Source organism: Littorina saxatilis, linkage group LG1 (genome assembly GCF_037325665.1).
Source record: "Littorina saxatilis isolate snail1 linkage group LG1, US_GU_Lsax_2.0, whole genome shotgun sequence".
Taxonomy (NCBI): domain Eukaryota; kingdom Metazoa; phylum Mollusca; class Gastropoda; order Littorinimorpha; family Littorinidae; genus Littorina; species Littorina saxatilis.
In genome coordinates this window covers 932,885-956,984 of record NC_090245.1, presented here as the reverse complement: position 1 = coordinate 956,984, position 24,100 = coordinate 932,885, and the positions used below count along the sequence as shown (strand labels likewise).

The 24,100-nt window shown below is 41.2% G+C and overlaps 1 protein-coding gene across 3 annotated transcripts; it reads left to right on the top strand.

The window, feature by feature from the left end:
• Window positions 1–5,921: 5,921 nt before the first annotated feature.
• Window positions 5,922–23,638, top strand: LOC138959109 (tumor protein p53-inducible nuclear protein 2-like). 3 transcript variants are annotated; one of them, XM_070330467.1, is made up of 4 exons: window positions 11,032–11,207; window positions 11,675–11,819; window positions 19,408–19,552; window positions 21,799–23,638. In XM_070330467.1, exons 3-4 carry the CDS (start codon window positions 19,414–19,416, stop codon window positions 22,515–22,517), a joined length of 858 nt encoding a protein of 285 aa, XP_070186568.1. In that variant the 5' UTR covers window positions 11,032–11,207; window positions 11,675–11,819; window positions 19,408–19,413; the 3' UTR covers window positions 22,518–23,638. The 3 variants fall into 3 exon arrangements, 2 of the variants coding, with proteins under 2 accessions (XP_070186568.1, XP_070186576.1); XM_070330475.1 differs by having other exon boundaries at window positions 11,036–11,207; window positions 22,117–23,638; XR_011453624.1 differs by lacking the exons at window positions 11,032–11,207; window positions 19,408–19,552; window positions 21,799–23,638 and adding an exon at window positions 5,922–8,550 and having other exon boundaries at window positions 11,675–11,816.
• The last annotated feature ends 462 nt before the right edge of the window (window positions 23,639–24,100 follow it).

Sequence of the window (24,100 nt, the reverse complement as noted above, 5' to 3'; positions counted from 1 at the left end):
CACATGACTGTCATAATGTGTTCCAAAAACACTGTCCAGGCTCTTTTTGTTGGCACATCTGGTGACTAGCTCTGTTGTCTGGACTGCTGATACATGTGCCGAATGTCCCCCCCAGACCTCCACATGACACCAAGAATCGCCGCTCAGATACGCAAACGACAGAAGTGACACATACATGTATACACTTTCAAGCTCACACACACGCACACGCACACACACACAGTGACACACACACTTTAGGGAAGATAGGCATACTTTGCACAACTATTGGAGTTGTTAGAATGTTAGCTGTTACATGGCACATAATACACTGATACAAAGGAGAGTATTTTGAATACATGTAAACACAGTCACACTGCACAGTCCGACAGTAAGAGAGAGATCAAATCAAATCAAATTTTATTTTACGAGGGTTGTGGCATAAGCAATATAAACGAGCTTCTTTTCAACCAGCCCTCGCCCAGAGAGGGACTATTCTAATCTTAAATACATATATATATATATATATATATATATACAAACGTAAAACAATTACAAAAGATAAGCATGACAGTAAAAAAAATTTAAAAAATGAAAATAAAAAAGGCAGAAAAACTATTCACATGACTATATATATACACGTTGTAGGCTATACATACATTCTTGCGTTATGAAGATATGATCAATATGAAAATAATCAGAACGAAGTCTTCTATCACTGTGACTTTTCGTAATTTGACATTAAATGTAATGAGAAGTGTTTTTTGAAAGTATTGAGACTTGTTGGGACTCGAACTGATTCCGGGAGAGAATTCCACAAAACGCTGAGAGAGAGAGAGAGAGAGAGAGAGAGAGAGAGAGAGAGAGAGAGAGAGAGAGAGAGAGAGAGAGAGAGAGAGAGAGAGAGAGAGAGAGAGATATCTACAGACAGAGACAGCGAGACAGAGGAAGAAAAGAAAGACTTCCGAGACGGCAAGAGCATCAGCACGCAACCACTGAAGAAGGGAAAATTTAGTACGAACTGTTCAGATCGAGTGTCATGTCCATTTTGTCTGAAACGTTTTAGGACAGAGCTTGAACACTTCAGTTGCTGGAGTTTAAGAATTCGTTCTGGCTTGTAGCGCAGATGTTCGTAACCTTCCACGATTCGGATCTTGGCGCTGCGGCCATTACGCCCTCAACTTCCGGTTGGTGGGAGTTACGCCCCTGTAGACGGCATGGTGCCTCCCAACACGTTGTGCTCTTGAGTATGTTGTGCAGTGACCGTATGTTTTTTTCGATTTAATCTACACCTGCAAAACAACCGCTCGTATGAATAGGTGAGTTTGCTTTGATTTGGTACATTGCATCATGGGTTTATCACCTTTCAACAATCAGGCACTTCGTTTGGCCAAAATCTGAACGATCAAAAGTGTAGACTGAAGTGGAGAACCCGACTGTAGTGTGGCATGCGGCGCGGGCTGGCTTGACAAGGGTGAAACGTTATGAGGGTATGCCATACTCATGATACTGGCATTGTCACACACCAGTGGTCCCATTGAAGAGGAAAAGCTTGACCGGATTTTATTTTGTTGTCAGTACCGTAGAGAATGGTTAATTATTGTGCCTTCAATACAGTAGTTAAGTACAGATCTGGAGAAGCTTTGACCTTGGGTGGGGAGGGAAGGGGGTACAATATTGAAAACATTTGTCCAGACCTCTTCCCCACATATGGGTGAGGTGCCTATTTCAGGGTTGTTTGCATAAGTCACTTGGGGTATGGCTCTGATCAGTGATCATGGGATTACTTCATGTTAAGCACAGCCAGATGTGCCTGTAGGCTGTCACAGTGTCAGTATCACAGCATGAATCACAGTTCAGTGGTGTTTGAAGTGAGAATAACACATATAAATGTGTGTATATTAGTATAGTAAATAGAAACAAGTACATAATTTTAACCTCCCCACTTTTTTTAATCTCCCTGTTTGCCGGAGCTAGCCACTCTCCGTAACAGTGACTCAACCGCAGGACTCTGAGACGTTCGCAAGAACCCAGTCCTCTACGGAAAAAGAAGAAGAAGAAGTAGGAGAATAGTATCATACTCCACCCTGTGGCCAATATATCCCAAATAAACCCCGCCACTCATATCACTATCCAGGTTTCCCAATTGCTTCGTTTCTGGCCGATTTATGTGGAGCACGTGATGCGCACAAAAAATATTGGCGGTCTAGAAGTGTCTGCGGCTTTCTTGACCGCCAAGGACGACCGCGCACGTTGTGAGACGTCATTCGTTAGACCTCAATACAGACACAAAATTGGTCACTTCGTATATATATGTGAGAAATTTACCACCTTTGGGATTAGGTTTATTTGGTATTGTTGTGGTTGGAGGTCCGACAAGGCAGTTCCCGAGACTTGGGGCTCAAGCACCGGAGCTCATATGGCTGCTCACCCTGTAAATGGTGATTTTGTGTTTGTGTAGGAGTTTCTACTCGCTGTTCAATTCAAAGAACTGTAGAGAAAGATATAATAATAATAATCAGTTTTAGACTCAGAAAGATTTGTATTTCGACAACAGCGCGGTCACTGATGAGCGACTGACCGTAGCGAGAGATGCAGTTCGTTCACAGGTGTCAGAGATTCTGTCGAAGTATCTCGATGTGAAGCAGATTTATGTTTTGCCATAAATTAAACAGTTTTTGTTTGTTTCCATTTTTATTGACTCACATGCGAAGCAAAAGTGAGTCTATGTACTCACCCGAGTCGTCCGTCCGTCCGTCCGGCCGGCCGTCCGGAAAACTTTAACGTTGGATATTTCTTGGACACTATTCAGTCTATCAGTACCAAATTTGGCAAGATGGTGTTTGATGACAAGGCCCCAAAAAACATACATAGCATCTTGACCTTGCTTCAAGGTCAAGGTCGCAGGGGCCATAAATGTTGTCTAAAAAACAGCTATTTTTCACATTTTTCCCATTTTCTCTTAAGTTTTTGAGATTCAATACCTCACCTATATATGATATATAGGGCAAAGTAAGCCCCATCTTTTGATACCAGTTTGGTTTACCTTGCTTCAAGGTCAAGGTCACAGGAGCTCTTCAAAGTTGGATTGTATACATATTTTAAAGTGACCTTGACCCTGAACTATGGAAGATAACTGTTTCAAACTTAAAAATTATGTGGGGCACATGTTATGCTTTCATCATGAGACACATTTGGTCACATATGATCAAGGTCAAGGTCACTTTGACCCTTATGAAATGTGACCAAAATAAGGTAGTGAACCACTAAAAGTGACCATATCTCATGGTAGAAAGAGCCAATAAGCACCATTGTACTTCCTATGTCTTGAATTAACAGCTTTGTGTTGCATGACCTTGGATGACCTTGACCTTGGGTCAAGGTCACATGTATTTTGGTAGGAAAAATGTGTAAAGCAGTTCTTAGTGTATGATGTCATTGCTAGGTTTAGTTATTTGACCTTGACCCTGAAGGTCAAGGTCATGTCAAGGTCAAGCATGTGAGTCGTATGGGCTCTGCCCTTCTTGTTATTCATGTACTGCATTTTGTTAACTAATGCTGCTTCTAGCCTCGGGACCAGTGATTCACATTGCATGATTTGCACAATCATTGAATCGGTGAATCAGTCATTGAGTCTTGTGAGCTTCTTTGTTGCAATCTCAGTTCGATCACCAAAATGCTTAAGTATAAAGAAGAATTAGAGCACACAAAAAAGAAAGGCAAGTTAAGAGGGGGGAAAATAAGTTAAAGATTTATAAAAGAAAAAGAAAAAAAGATGCAATGTCCAGGCTGGAACCGGCGACCTTGTGCACTGTAGACCTTATGCACCGTAGACCTTATGCACTGTAGACCTTATGCACTGTAGACCTTGTGCACTGTAGACCTTATGCACTGTAGACCTTATGCACTGTAGACCTTATGCACTGTAGACCTTATGCACTGTAGACCTTGTGCACTGTAGACCTTATGCACTGTAGACCTTATGCACTGTAGACCTTGTGCACTGTAGACCTTATGCACTGTAGACCTTGTGCACTGTAGACCTTATGCACTGTAGACCTTGTGCACTGTAGACCTTATGCACTGTAGACCTTATGCACTGTAGACCTTATGCACTGTAGACCTTATGCACTGTAGACCTTATGCACTGTAGACCTTATGCACTGTAGACCTTATGCATTGTAGACCTTGTGCACTGTAGACCTTGTGCACTGTAGACCTTGTGCACTGTAGACCTTATACACTGTAGACCTTATGCACTGTAGACCTTATGCACTGTAGACCTTATGCACTGTAGACCTTATGCACTGTAGACCTTATGCACTGTTGCACATTCGCTACCGACTGAGCTAAGAAGACAACTTGTCCAGTGTGGGAAAAATAGGAATGTCTATTTTGTGAGATATCGGTGACTGCCGGTTCCCGAGCCACTCCGATTTGGTATACAGGGCAATATCCTAAGTTTGCCCCCAAACATCATTCTACCAAAACAAAAAAAGGTGGTCTATTGTGACAGGAAAGTATACTTCTGGTGGGGCCGGAGATATTGCTGAATGTAGCTCACCAAGCACATGCAGACACACTCTGTATCATGTAGACACACTCTGTATCATGCAGACACACTCTGTATCATGCAGACACACTCTGTATCATGCAGACACACTCTGTATCATGCAGACACACTCTGTATCATGCATTTATGTGTATGTATACACCTATACACTCTCTTTCTCTGAACCCTAGCCAGTCCTCGTCCGCCCTAAATTGTAGAAATGCCCCCAGCCAGCCCAGTCAAACTTAAGGCAATGAAAGAAGGCCAGATAATTTAGTAATTGTGTGGTCATTGGTCCATCAATAATGCATACACATGCTCAAAATCACTACTCATAATAACTAAAGTAGGAAACATTAGGAATGTTATGGTTTTGGCTAAGATTGTTGATGGTATTGGTATTACTATTAGTTAGGAGAGCTAGTTGGTTGTTTCTGTGTGTGCAATTTGACTAGATTTATTCAGGGGGGGGTGGGGGTCTAGATTTGTAAATGCTCATGATTGCTTTATATTTATAGATATACCGGATGTTGCCCATTACGCGGAATCTGCAATTACGTGAATTCGGCACGAAATATACATATAATGAAAATTGTAATTCAGGAGTACTGTAAAGAAGCATAACTAAAAATGATGTTTTAAAACTGGGGATATATACTAAAAATTGTAATTCACCTTAGTTAAGGGTAAGCTGCTGAAAACATTTCCAAATTTGTAAATAATAATAAGGCTTCTTGGTATCCTTTTATTCTAATTAAAATTCAAGCGCTCAGACAAAAAGTACATTAGAGTTTTAATTTTTTTTAAAGTATTTATGCCCCCCCGCCCCTTTAAAAAAAACACCTCCCTGAAATATGTTTAAGGCCAAAAAAGAAAATAGGTGTGGTTAAGGTAACATTAGCCCAAAAAAATAGGGTAGGAAGGTTGGCAATCACTTTTTTTTTAAAAAACTTTTTTTTCTAATGTGTACAAATTAAACCTACTTCAGTACTTGACAGGGAAATAAGTGTGCGACTCGAGCGCTTTCGCTTTCATTGCGTTTTCTGCATTCGGTTTTTTTTTTACAAATGTAATATAAAGTTATAGGGTCGGCCCCTAAAAATAGGGTAGGTCGGGTTACCGTAACCACACCAATTTTTTTTTAGGCCTAAAATGTCAATGCTTTATGTTTTTCTTGATTTAGTATTAAAAAAAACACTTGGAAAACTTTGATAGAGTTTGTTAGATCTATGTACTATGTTGAGTTAACAGCAATTTTAATACAAAAAAGAAAAAGATATAATCGGTCGTGTTTGTGTGTGTGAAATGTCAAACCAATTTTTCTCGTTGCTTTTCTTTTTATGTTTGTGTCTGTTTTTCAGGAAACTTATGGCAGAGGGGTGTGACAACAGAGGGGTATGACAACAGAGGGGTATGACAACAGAGGGGTATGACAACAGAGATGTGTGAAGGACCAAGACATCTGGAGGGACAGCAGCTGTCTCTGAGGCTTCTGGTGACCATTAGCCAAAGTTTGGCCGGCTTGGTGCAGGGGATGCTGGGGCCATGTGGTCAGCAGACACTGCTGTCCACACACACAGGCCGGGTGCTGGTGACCAGGGACGGTTTGACCGTCTTGTCCTCGCTGCATCTTTCGCATCCTGTAGCTCGCTGCATGACCGACAGCCTCCGTTCACACCACGCCGTGCATGGTGATGGCAGCAAGACTTTCATCCTGTATCTGGCACAACTCCTGAAAGCTATCGACTACCACGTCACAATGGAAGGAAATGGTCACTGTGCTTCTTTCTCCAGGCTTAAGCTGTCTCTTGAACTGAACAAGTTTCTGCACACAGATTTTGAACAAATCACCAAGCTGTTTTTCAAAAAACTGAATACCCATTCCACTGGCGGTGACAAGGATGATTTTGTCTGGGAAGCAAAAGCTGTCATGCTGACTTCCCTCCACACTTGCCTGCAGAGACCCCTAGCTGAGTTTATGGCTGAATTATTGAGCGCTTTTCTTCACCTTGATCAACAGAAGCCATCCAGTTGTAACATTCAGTTGTCACACATGCTGCAGCATTTTGACATGTACCATAGCAAAGTGTGCACTCAACCCCAGCAAAGGTCCAGAGTCTGTCAAGGAGTTGTACTGGAAACAGATTTGCAACCATTCCTTCACAGCCAAACTGGTGCAAAGAATAACAGCTTTGCATTGATGGACATTGAGTTTGATGATGAGGGAAAACAAAGAGATGGAAATGCTGTGTTCATTAAAGCTACTTCAGGAAAGCTAACTGATCTTTTGTCATACAAGAGAAACTTATTGAAGAGATTTCTTTCACGTGTGAAAGTGGTTGGAGTACAAGTTGTGATCAGCGCCGAGACAGCTCCCCAGTATGTTACAGCCCTTTGTCAGGAAGAAGGTATTTCACTTCAGTGCTTGAGCAGAGAAAAGGTGTCCTTTCTCAGAGACCTGACTGGGGTAAATGTGTTGACAGAGTTGAACCAAGGTGGACTGGAGAAGTGTGTCTTTACCGCCACTGTTTGCAGTTTTATTCACATTGGAAACAAAGTGTGCACAGTGATTCAGCCGAATGAAAAATGCTGCGTGTTTTCAAATGTAAATCACATTGTGCTGTGCGCTCCAACAGAAGGTGTGTGTGATCAGCTGTGTCAGTCGGTGTACAAAGCTCTGAAAACACTGAGTCTGTGCTTACAGAGTGATGCTGTGGAAAGCAACAGTGTATCAGTGCATCTCAATTCATCTCTTCCTCGTTGGCAAGAGTATGGTAAAGGAACTTCAGCAATGATTGGCACAACTGACAGCATATCATCAGGGAACAAGAGTGCAGAAACTGATCCTGTGAACAAGAGTGCAGAAACTGATCCTGTGAACAAGAGTGCAGAAACTGATCCTGTGAACAAGAGTGCAGAAACTGATCCTGTGAACAAGAGTGCAGAAACTGATCCTGTGAACAAGAGTGCAGAAACTGATCCTGTGAACAAGAGTGCAGAAACTGATCCTGTGAACAAGAGTGCAGAAACTGATCCTGTGAACAAGAGTGCAGAAACTGATCCTGTGAACAAGAGTGCAGAAACTGATCCTGTGGACAAGAGTGCAGAAACTGATCCTGTGGACAAGAGTGCAGAAACTGATCCTGTGGATAAGAGTGCAGAAACTGATCCAGCCAATAAAGACAAATTGCCAACAAGACCCGCTAAAGTGTTGCATACAGTCAAGAGTGGTGGAGCCTTTGAAGCAGTTCTCTCGACGGCCATAACAGATTTCTATGCTTCAGAACACGCTCAGCAAAGAAGGGGAATCAGCACATTGATCCAAAAGATGCTGGCAGCTGTACCCAAAACCCTGCACTCCAGTCTCAGTTCATCTCAACATGCAGAGAAGCGCCAGTTCACAGAAAAGTGGACCACAATTCTGAGCATGGTGCACAGAGGCTGTGTAGCAGGTCTAGATCAACACGGGGAAATGTGCAGTTCAAGGCAAAGTGTTCGTGCGGAGCCTGTTGACAGCAAAGTGTGCTTGGTGAAAAACGTTCTTCAGCTGGTCATCCAGCTTCTCAGAGTGGAGGCTGTTGTCCCGGTGAAATCTGTGAAACGGCTCCCTGGCTCAGGCTGTGGACCCTCGTCAGTCTCTGAGTCTGAGTCCAACAAAGAGGATGAAAATGTCACTGACGAGTTTGGCTGAGTTTTGGTGGGACTTTGGTCTGATGATGAAATGTGATGTGATGTCAGTGCTGTTGTGGTCTGATGATGAAATGTGATGTGATGTCAGTGCTGGTGTGCGACACAGTATGGGCTTTCATTCCTTGCCTGGATAACGCTTCTCCACCTGGGACAGAGTGGCTCAGCTTGCTTGGCTGTCTAGGTGCTGGTCTGTGACTGTGTGTACATGGGACTTATAATCTGTTCAGTTGGATTATTACTGGTATGGATGCCGTGACTGTGCAACAGTGATTACTCTTCTACATCGTGTGCATCGTCAGTATCAAACACCTATGGTCACCATTTTGAAGGTATGTTTTCACTTTTTTGTTGAATGTAGATTATTTACTATTTTGCTTCTTTAGTATAGCTGTGTTGTTGAAGTTGTTCTCAGGCCTCTGTCTTCGGTCAGTGATGCATACTTTTTTGAGCGGTCATCGGATGCATTGTTGTGTCCCCAGGTGGGATAGTAGTGGGAGCTTTTCTAATCAACTCAATAATTCAACATTTTTTTTGTAGCCAGGACATGTGCACTTAGGCCTAAAAAAAAAATAGGTGTGGTTACGGTAACCCGACCTACCCTATTTTTAGGGGCCGACCCTATAACTTTTTATTACATTTGTCCCCCAAAAAAAACCACACACAAGAAAACGAGTGCAGAAAACGCAATGAAAGCGAAAGCGCCCGAGTCGCACACTCATTTCCCTGTCAAGTAGGTTTAATTTGTACACATTAGAAAAAAAAGTGATTGCCTACCTTCCAACCCTATTTTTTTTGGCTATGAACATACCGTAACCACACCTATTTTTTTTTTTTGCCTTATACATATTTTCAGTCCAGGTCCAACGAACCTATTGTCCTCTTCATTAGCCTGGGAATGACACTGCATGGTATAGTTAGGCCAAAAAAAAAAATAGGTGTGGTTACGGTAACATAGCCAAAAAAAATAGGGTAGGTAGGTAGGCAATCACTTTTTTTTTTGTTTTACTTTTTTTTCTAATGTGTACAAATTAAACCTACTTGACAGGGAAATAAGTGTGCGACTCGGGCGCTTTCGCTTTCATTGCGTTTTTTGCACTCGTTTTTTTTAATTTTTTTTACAAATGTAATAAAAAGTTATAGGATCGGCCCCTAAAAATAGGGTAGGTCGGGTTACCGTAACCACACCTATTTTTTTTTTAGGCCTTATGTTTGGAAGTTAGAAAGTTGTATGCATGCCTGTTCACTCTTGGTCTTACTCAGCACAGAGATGTTACTTCCCCTGTCTGCAAGTAAGTTTAGTTTAGTTTGTTGGGACACAGAATGCAGTAGCTATAGGCTGTTAGGCCAATTAAGATTGAGTCCCCTCAATGTTCTACAGAACCCTGTTTTTACGACCTTCCAAAAATCTGATAAAATGAGGCTTTTAAAAGGACCGAGTCAATGGAGGTAAATTTATAGAAGTTATGAACAGAACATGGATGGTAGATGCAAGGTCTTAAATTGGGGGGTCATAAAACTAAGAGAGAGGGTCCACTGTATTCTAAACAGGAATGAAGTCTGAATCAGTGTGTGCAACATTTAGGAGTACGACGACACCCAAACCAAAGTTCTTCTCGATCATGGCCTTGGTGTCCAAATGCAACTGAGCGTGAAATCAGTTTGGAGAGATAATGGAGACGAGGGTGTGGTGTATGTGTGTGTGTGTGTGTGTCTGTGCATGTCAATCAATGAGTCTTATATCGCGCATATTCCGTGGGTACAGTTCTAGGCGCTCTGCAGTGATGCCGTGTGAGATGAAATTTTATACGGCCAGTGTGTCTGTGCGTGTGTGTGTGTGTGTAGAGCGATTCAGACTAAACTACTGGACCAATCTTTATGAAATTTTACATGAGAGTTCCTGGGAATGATATCCCCGGACGTTTTTTAATTTTTTTCGATAAATGTCTTCGATGACGTCATATCCGGCTTTTTGTAAAAGTTGAGGCGGCACTGTCACACCCTCATTTTTCAATCAAATTGATTGAAATTTTGGCCAAGCAATCTAAAAACATATAAATATGTTATATTTGGATTAAAAACAAGCTCTGAAAATTAGAAATATAAAAATTATGATCAAAATTAACTTTCCGAAATCGATTTAAAAACAATTTCATCTTATTCCTTGTCGGTTCCTGATTCTAAAAACATATAGATATGATATGTTTGGATTAAAAACACGCTCAGAAAGTTAAAACGAAGAGAGGTACGGTAAAGCGTGCTGTGAAGCACAGCGCAACCGCTACCGCGCCAAACAGGCTCGTCACTTTCACTGCCTTTTGCACTAGCGGCGGACTACGTTCAGTTTCATTCTGTGAGTTCCACAGCTTGACTAAATGTAGTAATTTCACCTTACGCGACTTGTTTTTTTATTGGGGGGGGGCTTTCTGTGTAGATTGAGGTGTGGCTTTTGAGGAAGGCTTTTTGTGTAGATGGAGGTGTTTGTTTTTCAGCAGTCTATAATGTGCAGTACGTTTTCCTTCGGTTGAGTGGACTTTCTGCAGCGTTAGCATCACTCCGTGCACGTAAAGCATGCACTCTTTGTGTTAGTCGTTAGGCGGAGCAGGCGTGCAGCATTAGTGAGACGAAAGATCAAAGTCAACAGCCTATGGGTGACCTCTGTTGTTGCTGACACCCTTTCCATGCGCTGTTCACGTGACATAAACATTGCCATGCGCTATGCCTTGCCATAAAAGGAAAAGAGGAACATGAATATTAATTTATTTCTAAATTTAGTGGCCACGTGCTCGACAACAACCAATGGGCAGCTACCAGGCTTGAATACGTAAACAAAAGATGACGCTTTTGCTGACGACTGGCTCGCTTGGGTTTCGATCAGCTGTTTCACTGTCAGTCCAATAATTCTGTCCGAAAATCCAAGATTTGCTCATTCTATAACTCAGTTTTGCCCAAAGGACGATTGCGGTGTTGAAGTGAAGAAGTGAAGAAGGTGAGTGTGGAATCTGGGCACCCTAACTGGGCGATTTATGCAGATTTTCGTTAAATATCCAACTGCAGGATAGGAAAGGACAAACGAAGACCGAAAAAAATCGTTGTTGTGATGCGGTTTGCTCTGCGAACAACCTGTCCAATTTTTATTTATTTTTTTGTCCGATATGCATTTTGAGCAAGATTGTACGATGAATAAGATTTCATTCTTGTTATGAACGCCCTTAACCTTCCGCAAGACCATCGCTGGTCAACAAAAAGAACTCGGGCAGGACCAATGGCTGCCATTTTCCTCAAAACGAAGAAGTGGCAGGAATGATTTTCACCCTCTCGATCAAGTCGTAATGTTGATTGCATTTGCACACTTTTAGGGTGGACTTTCGGGTAATTTGCAACGCAGAATGTTATTTTAGGCGATGGTATTCATTATCAGTAGTTTGACCGCCTTACGTTCGTTTGTTCTTCAAGGTTGACTGCCTCGCAAATCGTCTGCTTCAAGTTCAAATCGAGTGCAACCGAACGAACGCCACAGTCGACATTTCAGGAAGGACGCTAGCACCTATCTCACAGAAACCAGTTTGCTTTTAGTCGGCTTTGCTCCATCCTTTCAACTGTAAGTTCAATCTGGCGTTTGTGTTTTGTTTGCTAGCGTGCTTGCTTTAAAAAAAAAGGGACATTTTCTTGTGTGTTTTTCGTCTGCTGTTGTGTTTACTGTTGTGGGTGTGTCGGGTTGGCTTCGATCGTCCGAAACTGGACCACACGTCGAGCTGAACAACAATAATCCACTCCCTTTTTCTTGGGCTGCTTGGTTTATCTATGAGTTAATTTGGTCAGCAATACTTGTTTTTGGACAGGCGCTCAAACGTGCAAGGACTTGCGTTGTGCTGATGTAAGAGCATTTGCAAACAGAAGGGTGATGACGTCAGCAAGCAAGCGAAGTTCATTGTGTGGCAGTTTAGCCCTGTGCCTGTGTTGTAATGTTACCTTTGTCACTCACTTTGTGTGTCGGCTAAGACTTCTGTACTGCTGTATATGTGAATTGTTTGTTTTGGTTGTGTATTTATTTGTCAACAGTGGCAGGGAAGCACTGCATCAGTGAATGGCAGACTTGGTTCTGTTTTTAGCTATGATGTGTAGTTCTGCCTGATGTCATTATGTGTAACTATGCAGGTTGCTGAGGGGAGATTTCACCACTGTGTGTCACCTAGCAGTACAAAAGGAAAATATGACTCGAGTTGTTGGGGGTGCACTCCTGTTCGATTAAATTGAAAGTGATCTTGTTGCTGGTGGGACTTTGTGCTGGTGGGACTTTGTGCTGGTTGATCTATGAAATATTGTGAGTGTGCTGCTGACTTGGTTTTATGCAGTTGCACAAGTTGTGTTTACCTATGATCACAATGGGTTTTTTTTAAACAAAAAGATAAATATATGAAAATGAAATCCACAAAGTAGATTTTTCTTACTGTGATTTATTGTACATGTATTTGAAGCACATCTTAATAGGATTAGGACTGTTTAAATTACATTTTCTGAGTTCTTATTCTTGTATTTTACTCCTTTTTAGTCCAGTTTTCACTAAGGGTTTTAACATAGACTTAGACTTGGAATTGAGAGATGAGGGTGATGGAGATTCTGAAGAAACTTCCGAAGAAACTACTGGACCGATCTTAATAAAACTTTACATGTGGTCAAGGCCATGGAGGTGGCTCGAGTGCAGAAATCACCAGCTGACAATTTTTGACTGCCATTCTAAGGTTGAAGATAAAGAATTAATGAAATCAAACTGTTGTCACTTGTTCTTATAAAATCAAAGCTTCGTGCGATGACATAAAGTGAGTTAAACTTGCTTTCTGTCATTAAAAAACAATTTTTTTTAATGAAAAATCGACGATCGTGGTGGAAGAAAAACGTGACAGACATACCTGTGTGTCACTTCAGACGGCATTTTTCACCATAAAAAGATCGAATCAAGAGTCAATTTATTGATTTCCAATTCTTAAAACGTTATCAATTCCTATTGACGAACCTCTAATCTGAAAGATTTTATGTTTTAGTTCTTGGATTAATCAGCAAGCGAACATTTTAAACTCTGATGCAGCAAGAAATTTACATTGATTTTGCGGAAGCGATATGGTGTCAACAAACCGTTGCGTTTGGACACGAAAAAAGAACAATTAATGTGTATTTTTCACTCCATTTTTTTTAGATTAAGTCCGGCATGGAAGTGAAAACCACTCCAATTTAGAATATTGCGCCATTTGATGACAAAGATGGACGCCGAAGATAGGTTTTTATTTTGGCGTCATTTGTTGCGTTTTTGCAAATCCAGCGAAATTATAGATAGAATATGAAGTAATGACCACATTAGGCTTTCGAGTGCTGAGTTCTGTTTCTCTGATAAAACTAGAGATCCTGTCTGAATAGTTGTGCTTTCATCAACACTTTCCTACGTTCCTACATTTGCCAATTTTTGACTCACATGCGAAGCAAAAGTGAGTCTATGTACTCACCCGAGTCGTCCGTCCGTCCGTCCGTCCGGCCGGCCGTCCGGAAAACTTTAACGTTGGATATTTCTTGGACACTATTCAGTCTATCAGTACCAAATTTGGCAAGATGGTGTATGATGACAAGGCCCCAAAAAACATACATAGCATCTTGACCTTGCTTCAAGGTCAAGGTCGCAGGGGCCATAAATGTTGTCTAAAAAACAGCTATTTTTCACATTTTTCCCATTTTCTCTGAAGTTTTTGAGATTGAATACCTCACCTATATATGATATATAGGGCAAAGTAAGCCCCATCTTTTGATACCAGTTTGGTTTACCTTGCTTCAAGGTCAAGGTCACAGGAGCTCTTCAAAGTTGGATTGTATACATATTTTGAAGTGACCTTGACCCTGAACTATGGAAGATAACTGTTTCAAACTTAAAAATTATGTGGGGCACATGTTATGCTTTCATCATGAGACACATTTGGTCACATATGATCAAGGTCAAGGTCACTTTGACGCTTATGAAATGTGACCAAAATAAGGTAGTGAACCACTAAAAGTGACCATATCTCATGGTAGAAAGAGCCAATAAGCACCATTGTACTTCCTATGTCTTGAATTAACAGCTTTGTGTTGCATGACCTTGGATGACCTTGACCTTGGGTCAAGGTCACATGTATTTTGGTAGGAAAAATGTGTAAAGCAGTTCTTAGTGTATGATGTCATTGCTAGGTTTAGGTCAAGCATGTGAGTCGTATGGGCTTTGCCCTTCTTGTTGCTTTGTCATGTGCATTCATGCCGATCGTGTGGTGTCACTGTTGCGTTTTTGGTTTGATAGAGCTAAGTACGTTTTCAACCATCAATGATGCATCCCTTCATGAAATCACTTCGTGAAGTACCCCTAAAAGTCATTTACTGCCATTTACAAGATACGTGGTTGATATTATGGGATGCGGGAGATCAAACGCAACTTTACACCAAGTCCGAGGTCGTCAGCGTTATGTTTAAACTCGTTTAACTAAATGTCTTCAAACATACACTAATTTTTGTGGCAGATTGAATACTAGGAATTAACATCATCATTGGGTCTGAACTTGTAGACCCTTATTGTGTCTGATCGCGGAGTGCTAGTTTTATATGTCCAAACATAACTTGACGCTATGCACAGTCGATCTCTGCTGCCACGGCTGGTGTAATGTTAGGTTTGGGCACTCGGTTTTTTACTTATTTTATTTTTGGTAAAGAAAAATAGATACATGTAGAATTTAATATTGATATTATCTGTTTCAATGCAGCCCAGCACAACAAAAATATAATCTGTAGGAAAAATGCATTATACAATTTCACCATAATCTGTTTGAACATAACTTGACGCCGGTTCTGAGACACCCCTCGGTGTAATGTTAAGTTTGGATAGGTTATTTTTGTTATTCTAGATCATCAAAATCTTTTTGCATGTCGGGACCAAGCATGCATAGTTTTTTTTCCTTCTAGTTAGTGTTTTTTGGTTTTTGGTTTTTTGTACTTGTGGTTGGGAATTCATGTCCAACATAACACGACACCAACGCATGAATGTCAGGGTATGTCATGTTAATAATATAATAATAAAGTGTATTTATTTTGCGCCTATCCCTTACAAAAAACAAAAATATTTGGCTCTAAGCGCATTACAACATGTGTAGGGACTTGGTACAATCAAGTCTGACAAATACAATAACACAATATACAGTCGGTCTCTTGGGTAAAAATGGGAAAAGCAGCTTCGACATTTAAACACTGCTACTAAAAAATCCTCTTACAATGCATACTGCTTTACAATATGCATTTATGTATAAATATAGTTAAAGAACATCGAGTTAATAGGAATTAGAAAAGGTTCTTGGGCAACATTTTGTGACTTTTTCCGTTTTTATAGTTTCTTTGTCTATTTTCATCTAGCTTTCCTTTTTATCTAGCATTTTGTACAGGTAAATGTAGACTATACATTTTTGTTCCTTTTAATTGGTTTGAACATGGTCTTAAGTTATGTTTGGGCATTTTTTCATGGTACGAAAACTTTTTCTAAGGTTGCCCCTCACCTATTCAGTGAACTTAGCTCTGTAGCAGCCTTATATGTGCACACAATGGCAATTGGCATCTGAATTGGATGGCTTACTTACACCCATAGTTCCAGAGGATGTAATTTTATCTTTTGTCACGGTGTCATGTTATGTTTCATGGCGTCATGTTATGCTCAAACAGCAAATTTTCTGTGCAAACATAAAAGATTAAGTTTACACATCAGATTATTTGGTGGCTAATAATTACCTACCATCACTGCATGTAGATAGCTGTCCTCCTGTTCTTTTATTATGTTTGGTTTTGCCACTTTAGCCTGATAAAGACTGTGTCACAGCGTCATGTTATGTTTCATGGCGTCAAGTTATGTTTTAAGTGTTTTAATTTCAGAATAACTTTTTCTAAGGTTGTGACTTGGCTATGCAGTTAACTGTGCAATGTAGCTACCAACGCTATGCACACAATGGCTTCTGAATTTGATATTTTATTTGCATCTATAGCTCCAGATGATGTAAGTTTATCTTTTGTCACGGCGTCATGTAATGTTCAAGCATGGCTACTTTTTCTTTTTTTCCCTCATTTAAACTAAAGACAAGGTAACACATCCACTTTTTTTTTTTTGCCAAAGGAAATAATGTATGTAACAATGTTTTATTATTATTTTAATGCCAAAATGATTGATTTGGGCGTGTTCTTGGTTTAATTTTTGGCATTTTCGGGTATTACGCAGCATCCAGTGAAGGATGGCTCTATTATTGATTTAATTTGATGACTATAATTAGTATTTTAATTACGATATTTTGGAGACACACAAACATCTATGTTTTCTGTTTTGGACTTAGTATTGATGGTATTTTGTCTTTGAACTCCATGCTGCATTTTGACTTAGTGTTTTGATGTCATGTTATGTTTAAGCAATTTCAAGCTCAGGTATTTGACCCAATTAGAGATTCTTACCTGCTTATCTTGTTTGTATTGATGGATGTGTGGCCTAGCAATAAAGAAACACCACCAACATTTCTTTTTGTTTGTTCTTGGATCATTAAATTGTCTGAATCTGAAATTGTGATGGCGTCATGTTATGGTTGAACATTGATATTATTTTTGTAAATACATCTAAACGATGGCTCAAGTGTGGAAAACATTTTTCGTAGAAGTTTAGCATGACCATACCTTGTAAATTGTCAGGAACTTGTCAGCTTGTAATAACATTGAAATTTGTTCTTGCATGTCACACTCATTGGTGTCACCTCCATGGCCTTGACCATGTATATAAATTCTTCCAGATGATATTGATATCCCCAGACCTTTTTTTTTTGTTAATAGTCGTTGATGATGCCATATCCGGCTTTTAGTGAAAGTTAAGACAGCATTGTCAGGCCCTCAATTTTTAATCAAATTGATTGACATTTTGGTCAATCAATTTTCGACAAAGCCCGGACAATAGAACCGTGGAAGCTTAACAATTAATTGATGAGTTTAGTCATAAAAAATCGCAATGTTCTATTGAAAATTAATATTATAGTTATCGATCCAAGCATGATTTGATTTTATTCTTTATCATATCTGTTTTTGTCACTGTCAAGCCATTGTGACATTTAAAATCTCCCTAAAAGTGCACAGACATGCAAAACTATGCAGAGAGTGGGAAACACAAAGTCGAGATGCATTTGGTTGGTATACAATACAACAGAGGTCACCCATAGGCTGTATACAATACAACAAGAGAGGTCACCCATAGGCTGTATACAATACAACAAGAGAGGTCACCCATAGGCTGTATACAATACAGAAGATGTCCCGCTCCTTTGAAAGACATCTAATTTAAGACTTCCCTGGGCATTTTAAGACCTTGCTTTTCACTCTATCTGATAATCATTCTGCAAGTTTGATCCCATTTTCTCAGATGTGTTATGGTCTTAAAAATAAGGGGATCATATAACATATACTGGTACAGACACTATGAGAGTGGACATTAAGGAGACATGTTAGTGATGTGGGGATCATATAACATATATACTGTGTACAGACACCGTGAGAGTGGACATTAAGGAGACATGTTAGTGATGTGGGGATCATATAACATATACTGTGTACAGACACCGTGAGAGTGGACATTAAGGAGACATGTTTGTGATGTGGGGATCATATAACATATATACTGTGTACAGACACCGTGAGAGTGGACATTAAGGAGACATGTTTGTGATGTGGGGTTGATATACTGTGTACAGGCACCATGAGAGTGGACATTAAGCAGACATGTTTGTGATGTGGGGATCATATAACTGTAGCAAAGTGCACTTCGCTACCCTAAACACTCTAATCATCGCATAGCGAAACAGCCTTGTGTACAGTACAAACGGGATAACCCATCCCATAGCAGACGATACGATGATGCGCGCGCACCTTGCCGGCGCAAATTCTAATACAATACCTTTCTTTATATATCTACCTAACTTCTATCAATCAAAGTCCCTTTTATCTTTGATACGGTCCTAATTATATTTAGGTTTGCATAGAAGTCACTGATTAGGCTGGATGGCTGCATATTATTGTGTTATTTACGATAATGCTTCGAACTGACCAAGCGTCACTCTGACCTTGACCGGTTTTCATGTATCGTCGAGAGAAATTGATTCTCACAAACTCATCTTTGTCTTTTCAATCATTGTTTTGTCATTTTTGTATCACTATTACATATCCCGTACCTATGTTGCATATGATTTTAGTTTGTTTATAAGGATTTGGTTGTAATGAGTGATGCTTGGTTCCTCTGCAAAGATTGCTAATTTATGCAGACAGGTACTCGCGCAGGAATTTAGCCGATTCCATTTACTTTCGGACTTTACCGCTTCGTACTAAGTCAATGTATAATTTTCCCCCAAGTAACGCATATCATGATGTTTGTCTAGGGTTCTTCTTTTTATCTGTATGATTTATGAGTTTGTCCATTATTCCAGTTTAGAGAGTTTTGTAATTTTCCGCACTGAAGTTGGTTCAGTGCCTTCACTAGGACCATTGTTTTTGCATCCTACTAAATAAATATAAGTTTTTACAAAATGTGATCTATTGCAATGGAAAGCTAAAGGTCGTAGCTTTAATTTGATGTATTGTTTGTTATGATTGGTTATGTATTTGTTTAAATAACGTAGGGTAAAGCAAGTGTAAGAAACACAGATTCCGTGTTTCTGGCCGTATTCAGGCGATTTTTATTCTCGGCGGACGGTGCTTTCTGTGCAGTCCGCGCCGGGGCTATAAGTATAGGCCGGACACCGGCATGAGTATGCATTCGCTCCTAGCAGCTGAACACGACACTACACTTGCTTTGCTGTCTACGGGTTTCGCCTTCGGCCTCTACGTTTCCTTGCATTGTTTTCTTGAATAAAAAGTTGAGACAAGACGCTTGGACTTGGGCTTCTTCTACTACTACCCTTTCCACTCCTCCACTACATAACATATAACATATATACTGTGTACAGACACCATGAGAGTGGACATTAAGGAGACATGTTTGTGATGTGGGGTTGATATACTGTGTACAAACACCATGAGAGTGGACATTAACGAGACATGTTTGTGATGTGGGGTTGATATACTGTGTACAGACACCATGAGACATAACATTAACGAGACATGTTTGTGATGTGTAGGTCAAGATGTTCGGCAGGTTGAACGACTTCCTGTTCGGCAGCAGCGAGACGGACAATGCGGCAGTTGATGGGACCCAAGCCAGCCAGCAGGTTGACCTTGACACCAAGGAGGGGGACATGGGATGGGAGCTGGTAGTCGTTCCAGGTACATGTTCTACCTTTGTCTTATACACGATGACCCCCACAAAATGCATACCCACAAAAATGCTATTTACTTCTACATCTATTGACCGAATGACCTAGTGGCAAGTTAACAGGTCAAATGGTCTGACTTTGTGCCCTGAATGACCTAGTGGCAAGTTAACAGGTCAAATGGTCTGACTTTGTGCACTTTCAAAAAACTGTTCGGAGCTGGAAGACTTATCTCTAGACGTTATGTTTAGGGGCTAAAGTACATGTGGCTCTGCCAGCAGCCTACATTGAAGCTGTTTAGGGGCTAAAGTACATGTGGCTCTGCCAGCAGCCTACATTGAAGCTGTTTAGGGGCTAAAGTACATGTGGCTCTGCCAGCAGCCTACATTGAAGCTGTTGAGGGGCTAAAGTTCATGTGGCTCTGCCAGCAGCCTACATTGAAGCTGTTATGGGGCTAAAGTACATGTGGCTCTACCAGCAGCCTACATTGAAGCTGTTTAGGGGCTAAAGTACATGTGGCTCTGCCAGCAGCCTACATTGAAGCTGTTTAGGGGCTAAAGTTCATGTGGCTCTGCCAGCAGCCTACATGGAAGCTGTTGAGGGGCTATTTTTAGTAGAAAGTAAATGTGGCTCTGCCAGCAGCCTACATTGAAGCTGTTGAGGGGCTAAAGTACATGTGGCGCTGCCAGCAGCCTACATTGAAGCTGTTGAGGGGCTAAAGTTCATGTGGCTCTGCCAGCAGCCTACATTGAAGCTGTTGAGGGGCTAAAGTACATGTGGCTCTGCCAGCAGCCTACATTGAAGCTGTTTAGGGGCTAAAGTTCATGTGGCTCTGCCAGCAGCCTACATTGAAGCTGTTTGGGGGCTAAAGTACATGTGGCTCTGCCAGCAGCCTACATTGAAGCTGTTATGGGGCTAAAGTACATGTGGCGCTGCCAGCAGCCTACATTGAAGCTGTTTAGGGGCTAAAGTTCATGTGGCTCTGCCAGCAGCCTACATTGAAGCTGTTTAGGGGCTAAAGTTCATGTGGCTCTGCCAGCAGCCTACATGGAAGCTGTTGAGGGGCTATAATTAGTATAAAGTAAATGTGGCTCTGCCAGCAGCCTACATTGAAGCTGTTGAGGGGCTAAAGTACATGTGGCGCTGCCAGCAGCCTACATTGAAGCTGTTTAGGGGCTAAAGTACATGTGGCTCTGCCAGCAGCCTACATTGAAGCTGTTTAGGGGCTAAAGTTCATGTGGCTCTGCCAGCAGCCTACATTGAAGCTGTTTAGGGGCTAAAGTTCATGTGGCTCTGCCAGCAGCCTACATTGAAGCTGTTATGGGGCTAAAGTTCATGTGGCTCTGCCAGCAGCCTACATTGAAGCTGTTTAGGTATGTTCCAACAGGTGGCTATCGGGATGTATCGGGGAAAAGTAAAGATAATAGAATAAAAACGAATGTTCATACCCCTCATGTTCCAATGCCCTGTACATGTGTTCTGATGAATGAGGACATTTTGACATACTGGATAACATTTATGGGGATGTGCTGAGTATTGGTACTTGTGTGCAGATCAATTTGCTAAACAGCTAATATGCAGTAAGCAACATAGGATTGAAGTACTTTAATAATGAGTATGACAATTGCCATTACTTCCTGATGGCTGCTAATGTCACCATCTGCTCATGGTACACTCTAATGGCATGATATTTTCCACATGTGATTCTGATAATCGCCTTGGTCTCTCAAGAATGTGATGGCCTGTTTAGTTTAGCTTCAGGGGTAGCAGTGTATGCTGTTGTTTTAGCTCAGTTGATTGTTGTTTAGGCAAAAAAAAAAAAATTGTCTGTTTAGGGTAACATGACCAAAAAAAGTAGGGTAGGTAGGTTTTTTTTTTTTTTTTTTTTTTTTTTTGTGTGTGTGTGTGTAAATGCTATGTTGGCTGAACATTCACTTCTTTAAATGAAACGCCAAATGTCTCTTTTTAGCATTTTTACCTCTTTTTTTTTCTTTTTTTTTTTTGAAATCAAAAAAAAGTTTTTGGGTCGGCGCTAAATCGATAGGGTCGGTCGGGTTACCCTAAACAGACAATTTTTTTTTTGGCCTTATACAATTTACTTCAATATTTGTGCAACTTCTGAGGCTGCTGAGTTGGCAGTGTGTAACGGTGGACTTTTCATGGGGGACTTTTTGTTCAAGCTGGTACATAGTGGTAGCTTTTCACAATAAAATGACAGGCATGAGTGAGGGTTATTTCACTGTGTCTGTTCTCTCTCAGGCAAGGATGACTGTGTCAGCCCAGTGGAGGCCGGGAAGGGGAGGCGGCGTCAAAAAAGGCGAAAGTCGTCTCCCCGGCACCAGGTGCATGCTGGGGCCTGTGGGGTTGTGAGAGACTCATCTCATCTCCCGTCCTCTGCGGCCACCCCCTGTTCTGACGGTGGGGAGGTGGTGACGGAGGGAGAGAGCCGCTCGTCGGACTGTGAGAGCCAGGACAGTGGGCGAGAACTTGTGATGTGGGATCGTGGTAGCGGCGGCCCCAGGCTGGCCAGTCAACTAGGCGAGAGCTGGATTGTAACCCCACCCCCTTGTTTTACAGGCACCGGCAGCATCAACACGCACCTGTCCTCCAGTCCCCTGGAGAACCTGCTCATCGAGCATCCGTCCATGTCCGTCTACAACAGCCTGCAGGACCACCCCGAGCAGGAGGAGAGCCTGCAGCCGGAGGAGATGGAGGTGGTGAGGGCCAGCGAGGGGGCCGCTATGCCCACCCGGGTGACCCGCTCCAGTGTGGGCGTGGCCCAGCAGATCAAACTGACGCGCTGCCATCAACGCAAGCAGCAGGTGGAGGGGCGCAAGCAGCTGAGCAGGAAGAACGTTGAGCGCAGCAACAAGGCGCGCGTGGTGCACAGCACGTGTGGGAAACAGGTGTCTGCTCGCAACCGCGTCCTCCGGCCATCCGGCTGCATGAGCGGCCGTCGCACCCAGCGCGCTTTCTGAGTTCAGTCCCCTTAGATCTCGTCTTGAGTCAAGTGTTCCCTTAGGGTGTCAGTTTTTTGCTCTTTATTTTGAAGGTGCCAGTACCTGTTCCTTTTATAGTCTTTGATGTAGCCTTCTGCTCTTTTCATCCCAATGTCCCTTCCCCCTGTTTTATTCACTTGCCTGATTAGTACTACAAACTTTTAGCTGTATTCTTTTTTTCTCTCCTTTCATATTATGTTATTTAATGTCAAAGTTGTCGTCATCTTCTGTGAGTGATTCACATTTTTCTTGTTACACATGCAGCCATGTCTCTGTTACTCTGTTTTGTCATGGTTGCTGTTTTTCCTGTAATCTGTAGTAACTTGTTCAGCTAGATTTTCAATCCAAAAGATTAAGTCTAGTATGAAATGCTTACCCAGTACATATGTTAAAATGGGGTAAAACTGTTGTTCTTGTTCCATGCATTTGAGTACTTTTACACAGATGCACATTGTGTACTTTTTAAGATGTTTAGAAATGGTACTTTTTAAGATTTTTTTGAAATTGGAGTGCTGGTTACATATATACATGTAGCTTTTTTATCTTCATTTTCCCCTGGTTAATACTTATACTGGTATGTGTAAATCGGTATCATGTAATTTTGAATCTGGTGTGTTTTTGTGTATATATTGTATTATTAAATAAATATGCATAGATCTTATGATATATATTGTTGTTAGTTCGGTTAGTTTTATTCCACATTAATCACCCTATGAGCAGATGGAACCTTAAACAACTAACAGCAGATGGAACCTTAAACAACTAACAGCAGATGGAACCTTAAACAACTAACAGCAGATGGAACCTTAAACAACTAACAGCAGATGGAACCTTAAACAACTAACAGCAGATGGAACCTTAAACAACTAACAGCAGATGGAACCTTAAACAACTAACAGCAGATGGAACCTTAAACAACTAACAGCAGATGGAACCTTAAACAACTAACAGCAGATGGAACCTTAAACAACTAACAGCAGATGGAACCTTAAACAACTAACAGCAGATGGAACCTTAAACAACTAACAGCAGATGGAACCTTAAACAACTAACAGCAGATGGAACCTTAAACAACTAACAGCAGATGGAACCTTAAACAACTAACAGTTTGGCCTGAGGGTTTTCATTGCTCAATAGAATATGTGTATGTAGTTTATAATCACTTTCAAATTTCACCATCCAATTTGTCCCTGCTGAAATGGTTCTTCAAAATCACCACGTCTGTTGTTTTAAATCACCACGTCTGTTGTTTTGCTTGTTCTCACAATGGTAGTGTGTAGATGGCCACTGGTCTCTGTCAATGATTGAAGCAGTTTTAGCAACAGCAAAAAGCGGATTGAAAACAGCAGGTAGATGATGAGGAATTGGTCAGACTCAGAGAACCGTTGTTTGGAGATGTTTGGTTTGACAATACTTTGTAACTTTTAGATACTGATATCCGTATCCTCTGCACTAAAAACGGACCGCTATTTGCTTTGTGCTACTACTAGTGGTTCCGCCTTAATTCAACAATTCAAAGGTTGTACATTTAGAATGAAATGAGGTTTGCACTGTTCAGCAGG